Source organism: Branchiostoma floridae, chromosome 9 (genome assembly GCF_000003815.2).
Source record: "Branchiostoma floridae strain S238N-H82 chromosome 9, Bfl_VNyyK, whole genome shotgun sequence".
NCBI classification, from domain to species: domain Eukaryota; kingdom Metazoa; phylum Chordata; class Leptocardii; order Amphioxiformes; family Branchiostomatidae; genus Branchiostoma; species Branchiostoma floridae.
Window position 1 is genome coordinate 2862651 of NC_049987.1, and position 9437 is coordinate 2872087.

General features: G+C 36.0%; 1 protein-coding gene and 1 long non-coding RNA gene across 2 annotated transcripts; both read left to right on the top strand.

Annotated features, from left to right (window-relative positions):
* Window positions 1-889: 889 nt before the first annotated feature.
* On the top strand, window positions 890-7806 carry LOC118422967 (troponin T, cardiac muscle-like). Its single transcript, XM_035830852.1, has 11 exons — window positions 890-989; window positions 3408-3455; window positions 3606-3644; window positions 4064-4255; window positions 4446-4535; window positions 4740-4859; window positions 5230-5262; window positions 5684-5758; window positions 6431-6514; window positions 7213-7317; window positions 7683-7806. Exons 1-11 carry the CDS (start codon window positions 973-975, stop codon window positions 7804-7806), a joined length of 927 nt encoding a protein of 308 aa, XP_035686745.1. The 5' UTR covers window positions 890-972.
* A 248-nt stretch (window positions 7807-8054) lies between these two features.
* On the top strand, window positions 8055-9131 carry LOC118422434. The gene is made up of 4 exons (XR_004831896.1): window positions 8055-8160; window positions 8282-8386; window positions 8730-8834; window positions 9018-9131. It is a non-coding gene; the product is annotated as an uncharacterized LOC118422434 (long non-coding RNA).
* Window positions 9132-9437: the final 306 nt, after the last annotated feature.

Here is a 9437-nt window from a genome sequence, read left to right on the forward strand (position 1 = left end):
AGGTACTAGTAGACTGCGCTACTGTGTACACTTCCTAAATTTGCCCCGTGACCTGTCTGGCCCCAATGGGTTAACTACACGGCTAAGTAACAATGATTCTACTTCATATGGAATGATACGTTAGCAGTCTTTTTTGCTTATGTGGAGTTCTGCTTTCTCAGGGACAGCTCAGGGTTGCAGAACATCATTCTTTTTTTAAGGGAAAATAGCTGTAGTCTTCAGCGGCGCGCCGTAGTCTAAGGCCTCGGGTCCATTTTCAAAACCTTGATGGCAACAGGTCAGGCTATCGTTTTTGCTGAGAGAGATGACGTCACATAGAACACGACGTTAGTCGACATACTGGGGCGAGATTTCAGGTTTCAAGACGAATTTCTGACGAGGAAGACAACTCTTCGCGACGTTCTTGTCCACAGGACCGGTCTTCAGAGGTTTTAGGACGATTTGTCTCAGTTGTGCTTGGACATACACAACTGAGCTGGCAAGGTACAGTCAAACCTGTCTTTAGCGGCCACTCAAGGGACTGTAGAAATATGGCCACTATATACAGGTGGTCGCTATAAAGAAAAAGTTGATCAATTGACCATGAGCAAGCTACACATGATTTCAGTTCCCACTAATCTTTCTCACCAAGCAACATTGTCTCGATCGGTAAATTCACCGACAAAGACTTGCAATTTAATGCTCAAGTCATGCATACCTTCTGCTACTGCCAAAATGACCATGTCAAGAACTCCAAATCCTCGCAAACTACAGTTTCAAACTCGGTGCAGGTTTGACTGTACTTGTTTTGATTATTTAGACCACAGCAAGTCCAAAGTGTCAACAAAATTATGAAACGTTTTGTCACGGACAAGACAGTCATTCCTCCCCGCGTTCGAATATGACACAACAATCATCCCGTTGCTACGGTAACCCATGTAAATAAACCCATATCGATCGCAGCTGACTTACAGCACAGATCACGATACCGCGATGGCGTCCTTTCAGAGGTAATTAGTTGTCTTTTCTTCTGTTAAACTATCCCTAAAACAACTGAGTTGATATTCAAATGATGTTTAAAGTCTGTGCTGTGTAACTTTGCGTTTGTGAATCGCTATTGCCATGTTGCAAAGATTTCAAAGACCGCAATGACACTCTGTAACAAGCACGTGTTAAAAACAAAACGGTTGCTTGCTTCGTGAGTTTATACGACTGTTTTCCTATGTTTCTACATCTAAGCATTCACTTTGCTACGCAAGACGACAGTTGTAGACCGAGGTAGCCATTATAAGGTTTAAATCACGTTATATCTGACACGTTGTTGAAGGTCACTATCTTGTGCGATGCAATGTCGTGTTCTAAATGTTGCAAAACACGGTTATGATTACACGGTTAAAATTATGGCCTCCCGTGTAAAAGTCTGTAGCATTTATAACGTGTTATCTCCGAATATAAATATGGGGTGTTATAAAATCATAATTGAGCCTATAGCTGTAACAGAATTTCTCATCTTCAGTTTGCATGAAGTAAGAACGTTTGTTCACAAAATGTAACGTTAACGTTAGACTTCGTTATGTTTAACGTTAACTTAGTTTCAGACTGTCGCTCTCAGTAGCAAAAAGAGCACGTTTGGTACATTCCGTTACAAAAAGATTCAACGAAGTAAACATCTTGTTTTGTCAAGTTTCTTTCTGTCGAAAAGCTTGTGGTAATAAAAGTCACATTTGCGATGTTCTTGTGTTGCAAAGTGACCCTTGTTAGACTCGATTAATTTGCAACAATCAACAAACTACGAAAAGATCGCCTTTTAAGAAATAATTTTCCTATTCTTATTATACGATCTACCACGAGTAAACTGTAATTGACTGGATTTGCGAAAACAGCGATTAGAAGTTTGCAGGACCTAAGTTGGAGAAGGAAAATGATACTGAACTGTGACGTTTTGACTGCAACATTTTAGACACTCGTCAACAGATACTGTAAATTCTCGGAGGGAGAATTAATGATAATGTTATTCCTTCGTTGCTATATCTGGAAAATATTGCTTATCACACCAAAGAGACTGGGGAACCCTGTTTTGTTGTTCAAAACATTTTAAATCAACGTGTTACTCACACTTCCTGTTCTCCACTAAGCGGGAGGAATATTAAAGCATTTCGCAACAATTCAAAGTTATTTGGTAAAGAAAATGGTGTAAATGAGTGTGAAATCTATGCATTTGCTATACACATGTGCATACAATATGACAATAAGTACAAATTTCGTATCCATTGACCTAGCAAACCAGTTCAATAACTAAATTGCCGGGCAAAATAACTCCAGACATACTAGAATCATTCCTCCCCGCGTTCGAATATGACACAACAATCATCTCGTTGCTACGGTAACCCATGTAAATAAACCCATATCGATCTCAGCTGACCTACAGCACAGATCACGATACAGCGATGGCGTCCTTTAGGAGGTAATTTGTTGTCTTTTGTTTGGTTTCACTTCCTGTGAAAACAACTGGGTTGTTTTGACAGTTCCAAAGAGCGCTACTGTGGTGTGGTTTGAACGTTCGAGATCGTTATGGTTACAAAAAGTGAATTTTTTTGTCAGGGTTCCTATCGCCGTACTTCAAGGGTTGTTCTAAAAGTGTAGCAACACGTGTTTATGTATTTAAGGCCGAAAAATGTCATGGACTTGTACTTTACGTACTGTACAATGAAAATAGTTTTGATTACATCTATCTATGGCTTGTAATTGGCATATTTGGAGTTTATAACATCTTTGTTAGGGATTCGGGGCGATTTTTGTAACAAAATTTGACGTCTTGTCCACATTTTGTTCTTGTGTTTTGTATCTACTCGTCATTGTGTTAAATACTCTCTAATGGCAAGGCGTTGGCCCCAAATATGGCCTCTTTATCAAATAAATGCCAAATCATATCACTTTTACGTGTTTAAAGGTTTACGTAAATAACTTGTTCTATAAATACAAGGCCATGTAGCATTTGTTTACACAATGGTTGCTCTCGTTTTACGATTTGATAAACCTATTGAATGAAGTGTACATCAAATGGTAGTCATCGGCCTTTATGTTATTTCAATTTTATTAGATTTTTATAACTGCCAGTTTTATGTATCAGGTATATGCAATTTGGTATCTACTGAGTTGGCTGTAATGTACACGACATGCTGTATCGCGAGTTTGATTTGATATCAGATGACAGTACCAATGTCACCCTAATATCTGGCACAGACTATATTATTTTAGTATCCAAGAATTCTCTAAATCTTTAGTGCGAGTAAACCCTTTGTCTAAACAGAATCTTTTGCGTGAGTTTTGTTGAAAGATTTTATATCAGTCGTTAACAAGCACAAAAATTAACCTTAGAAAATATGCCAAGTTCGGTCTTAATCAGAATATATTTTTTACTGTTACAGTGACTTTGAAAACTACAGTGATGAGGAGGAGAACCTATTCCAACCGAGGTAAGAAAGGCCCTGAAATACTAATGAACATTTAGCGTTTCTGTAGAATATGTGTGGAGGTTGCCGAACTGTTTAAAAAAATGATTGTATATTTCTAGTGGGTTCTGAGTAATTCAACACTTGTCTTACAACAAGATTATTTTCTTACAGACTACCCACAATCCAAGAGGAGGTGGACAGTGAGATCAGGTAGTTTGGTACTCCTGCACTTACTGTTAAAAGACTGTACTTAAAGTTAGAAGTCTATAGAATGTACCCCTCATCTATAGTTTATTGAAAGTATGAAGAAGAAATGCACCTGTTTAACAAACTTAGATAAGGTGAAAATTGTTTTGCACTTCTGCTTGAATGTATTCGGATTTTTTTCTCAGGCTAGAAATATATTTACAATACTTGCTCATACGAAAAGGAAAAGATAGGTAGATAAGGTGAGGGGGTTTGCAATAATACTTTCCCTACCATTTTGCATCGAAATGGCAGGTACATTGTAAGAATTATAATTCTGTCTGGATACTGAACTCAAGACAACATATGACGGCTTTCAATATCGCTTTTGGGATGACGTCCTTTGAGATAAAGGAAATATTTTTTCTGCTTATGTGTTCCAGTGAATGGGAGTGGGACAGCGAGGAGGATTTGGAGGAGAAGAAGGCAAATGAGCAAGAAGACGAGGAGATGGCTCAAAAGGTGAAAGAGGATCCGGAGGAAAAGAAAGAGGCGAGGGAGAAGGAAGGAGACGGAGAGGCAGAGGAAGGAAACATCACCTGGACATCTCCATATCCAGGTCTGAAAGAAAACAGGTAATGCTGGCCATGGTGTCCCTTTCTAAGACATGCAATCTTGTCTTGGAACATCGTTTCTCTTGGGTATTCTTGTTTAAACTCTTCAGTGCCCAGAAGACAATCTTCATAAATTCAAATCGATGGAACTGATAGCACTAGCAAATATAGCATTAAAATGACCAAAAAAATGTTATCGTTTTCTTTACAGCTCTTCTGATGAAGAGGGTGGCAACGACGATGCAAAGATCTTAAAGAAGCAGCTGAGTTTAGCAAGAGCTGAGATTAGTGCGAAGGAACTGTAAGTTTAATTAAAACACTTTATCTTTAAAAGCTTTTGATTTCTTGAAATGTTTCCAGTGTTGTACTTAAGTGAATTGTGATGTATGAGGATCCGAATGCAGTGTTTAATAGAAATGTATATGTAAACTTATATTGTAGGTTGTAAGCAGTATAATATTATTATTGTTAAGATTTTAAAGTTTGTAAACGGCATGTTTTGCAGAAACATCAACAAGCAGGCGCAAGATATCAACCGACTGATTAAGCGCAACTTTGAGCTGATCGATGAAAACAAGGAGTTCAATCGGTCAGTTTTTACAGCTTTCTATTTTTGTTTTCGATTGCCCTACACTTTAGAATACTTTTATAATACAGGACATATCTTATAACTTTTTTTTTGCTTTAATTGATATATAGATGTTGCATTTATGATTTTTACTATGCTATTTAGAATAAAGGTATTCTGGTAGACTTTGTTATTGTTAATGTCGTTGTCTAGCCCCCTTTTCTGGACTATTTGGTTTAGAGTGATTTCTCCCAACTTAAAATCATACCTAACGTGATATTCTACCTAATTTGTAATCATTCATATCTTTGTTCGATTTTTGAGCAGGATATGGCATTATATCTTTTCCAGATTATCAGTGGGAAATCTGAAACTACTGTTGTCTATTGTAGTTTATATGGGTTATAACTTGTTTTGTTTTTTACAGCAACGTGTCTGCAAAGGAGAAGAAGATGGCAAGGTGAGAACATATTAAGAAGAGGTCATCGAAAGGGTATCATCAGTGAAAGATTACAATCGTATTGCTAGATTACAACACCAGATTACAATCGTATTGCTTAGCATAGCAGTTCATTTTTTCGACTGTTCTTTCTATAGGATCCATCACTTCGATTAAAATAGAGCTATACACATAGTATAAGTTCCGATCTGAAAATCTATTTACCATCCATTGCAATTACACTTAACATTTTTTTTACATGCACTTTTCTATAGGCTTGTCAATTCATATCTATTTTTTACCACTAGGTATAGTTTGCTTCATTGGTAGAACACCTTACAAAACTCGCTGTCCTTTTAATGTGTCAATGATTGCTCCTGTATCCAATTTTCTTACTACTTTTTAAACCCTTTTTACCAATCCAAATATCAATCATCTACAGGAACAATACTGCCTTGAAGTGTGAAGTCAAGGAGCTCAAGGCAAGGCTGTTACACTTCCGAGACGAGTGTGACCGGTAGGAAAACATTTCTTAGAAATGTTATTAATAAGCAGTGGGTTAATCCATTGTTGATTGCCTATGTATACCGATTGACTTTTGAGTGTTTAATATGTGGATCAAAAACTAACTTGACATTTCTATTTGCACCTCTTCTTGTATTGCCATAATGGAGTATTTCTATATAATACCACAGAAGGATACTACAAAGCATTCACACTACAAAAACATTAGATACAGACACATACTGCCTTGTCTTTACTTGTAATGTAACTTGTATCTCTGTATGTAGAAATATGGTTATTTGAAAAAAAGAGATATACAGTTTATTTTCTCCTCTATATAAATTTAGTTTTACTATGATAACTTCAATCTTAGAAGTGAATGATACTCACAAAACATGGAAAATACTTTGAGAACGAGACCTGTGCCTGTATTTTTTTACCAATGAGAACCCTGGAAAAAGCGGGTAGTATATGGGATTTTAATGACCTGGGTTAGGGAGAAATTTGAGCCTTCTGATTGGTCCACGCCTCCTGGATGTATGATAATGATTGCCAATGACTTACTGTCTGTGTGTATCGTCAGTGCGATTGTTATGTGTTCTACCACAAAATACACTAACATCGTAACTGTTTCTACACCCTTGATCCTTTACACGCCATTTATAAGATTTCCTTATTTTTAAAGTGACCTTGAAGAGTACTTGATTGAAAAGAGGGCGCTTGAGGCCGACATTCAGGATGAACAAGAGAAAAATGAACAACTGAAAAGGTATGTGTGTATGTTTTTTTCGTTGCAAAACGTTATTTGATATTTGATGTGCAACATGCATACTTCATACATCAATCATTTATTAGATCGTTATGATCTATAAATTTAGTCATGATAGCGTAAGTAAATGTATGGGAAAGATGAAGAATTTGAACGACTTCTTTAAGGATTTCAACTTTCAGTTTTGCAGTCTAATTGTAGAAAACTTAAACTTAAGGTGCTCTCCAAGATGAATCCCAAGTACTAATGGGAAACATCTCTAACTCTTTTATAACACTCTGATGACACAAGCCTTTTTTTAAAAGTATGTATGATGTTCCTAGAGCTTTGTATAGACGTCAATGGCCCAACAATTTAGTACAATTCTTGCTATTCTCAGAATGCTACCGAATTCTGCAGAACTGTACATTTCTCTGGGCACATATTATTACATTAAGTTACTGATAACCTCCAGTTACATCATACATATAGTAATACAATTGGTCAATGCAACTAAGAAATATACATGTTTAGACTGCAACCCTTTTTCTTTAGTGTTGCCTTTTTCAAGGACTTGAAATATGCTGATGAATAACTTAAATTAACCATTTTTTGCTATTGAAGGTAATTAGGAAAAGAGGAGTCCTTACAAAAGTAAGGAAAACATGGTCCCGTCTTTTTTCCGTATTCACTGAACCGTTGTGCCTTGTATGTTATAGAGAGCTAGAAGAGACAAAAAAGGCATCGGGAAGATTTGCAGAAGTCAAGGAGCTGTTTGAGGTCACCGTTGAACATGAGCAAGCTGAAAACGAACGACTGAGGAGGTGGGCATTAAACTATCTTTTGTGGGGTTTATCTGGGCATTTGTACATTGCCTCCTCAGGGCCTTTGACATTGGACCTGTTCTTCTAGATGCGTTTTGTAACTAAATTGAAACAGAATATAGCCATTGGTTTTTTTTTCATTTTCATTCATGTTCTGGTCTTAGAAAAGTAAAAAAAAATTCCAAATTTTTCTAGAAATAAAATAGCAACAATGGTACCCTTGCTTTATGTTGCTTTAGAAATGTACAACGTGACAAATTCTTTATGTCATTTGCCAAGCTTTAACAAGAAAAAAACAGTTTCTTTTACATTTAGTATGGTGCATTTTTTTATACAAATTAAATGTTATATATTATATATGACAGGGACCTTGAAAAGGCAAATGATGCAGCAGAAGAACTTGCAAAAGCAAAGGATTCTCTCCAATCTGAAGTGCAGCAGGAACAAGCTGAAAATGAAAAGCTTAAAAAGTATGTATCTCCTGGTTGATATTTCATATTCTATGATTATTATCTATTACTCGATATAAAACGTGAATTTGACAGCATTTAAATATTTTATAATGGAATATCCTCCAGCGAAAATTACAGACAAAATGGACTGACTATTCTGTATCTAATTTGAGTTCGAAATATAACTAACAAATACTTTTGCTTGACATGTTTATGCTCTTTTGTTGGTCATTTAGGTACTGCGTTCTTGACGTAAGCATTTTTTCCCTTTTCCTGTCTGTTATAGAAAACTGGAGGAGACCAAGACTGCATCAGAAGGGTTTGCGAAAGTGAAAGAGTCTCTTCAGGCCACAGTTCTACTTAAAGAGAATGAATGTGCAAGACTGAAAAGGTCTGTATTTACTTTTAATTTCCATATGAAGTATTTCATTGAAATTGAAAAAAGAGCCTTATTGTAATTATAATCACGTGGTTATCTTTTTATTTAAATATTCTAAAAACTTGTTTTGTAGGGAGCTAGAAAAGACAAAGAAAGCTTCAGAAGCATGTGCCAAAGAAACGAAGTCTCTACAGACCACAGTTCAACATGAAAAAGAAACGAATGCAAGCCTTAAAAGGTATGTACCTAATACAGTATATGCTTTCAGTTTCTATCACGAAACTTTATGCCTGGTATGTAGGCATGTGTTAGATGTAAACTTTGTCTTGTCCAATTATAGGTTTAAGAAAACATTTGTGCTTGCAATTTAGTAAGACAATAGTTTGGTATGTAAGTTTTGCTTGTGTAGATGAATTTCCTGGATACACGGAGCATCTGAAATTAACTACTTTAAGATATGACCCATTGAGTCTCCACAACCATGACAAAAAAAACTTATATCCCTTTGATGACATTTTATTCTTTCCTTTAAGCTTTTTTTGTTCGTACACTAAAATTTACTTTTTAAAATCTTTCAATAGGGAACTGGACGAGACAAAGAAGGCATCAGAGGGATTCAGAAAACTAAAAGAGTCGCTCCAGGCTGAAGTTCACCGTGAACAAGCTGAAAATGCAAGACTGAGAAAGTATGAGTTTTTCTTTAAACGTTAAATGTTTTACCTTATAAATCTTATCGTATAATCTTTAATAGATCAGTGTCCTTCGCTTTCTTATACATATATCTAAACTTGTCTCTTGAGACATTGAGCCTTACATTGTTTGTTTTTTTATATTTACCATTTAACGAAAGCTTTAAATGTCCATTGCAGGGTGTTGGAGGAGACAAAGGTGGCATCAGACGGATTGAAGGACGCAAATGAGTCTCTTCAAGCTTCAGTTCATCGTGAACAGGAGGAAAATTCAAAGCTGAAGATGTATGTGTAACCCTTCACAACATGCATTTTGTCAAACTATTCTGCATGGCTTGCATACAATCTCCATTGTAAATGGAAACATTCTCCTAGAAAACAATGTACGGTAAAATAATCTCAGCATTGAGCGAGTTGCTTGTAACATAGCATACTTCAACTTTCTGCTATGCATGTTACTTGGAATTTTTTTTTTCTAAATGTTTCAAAGATTTTAAAGACTTTTATATGAGTGATGCATTTGCATTTTATTTGCATATTATATGATGGATTTTTCAAAACTTAAGTTTTTTCCTCAGTTATTGAATTTCTTTTTTTAGA

Bases quoted from the DNA above. Each gene is read 5' to 3' on its own strand.
- LOC118422967 (XM_035830852.1), top strand. The intron at 4,860-5,229 runs GCCCTACACTTT...TGTTTTTTACAG, and splicing joins TTCTATTTTTGTTTTCGATT to CAACGTGTCTGCAAAGGAGA. The intron at 5,759-6,430 runs GTAGGAAAACAT...TTATTTTTAAAG, and splicing joins TTCCGAGACGAGTGTGACCG to TGACCTTGAAGAGTACTTGA.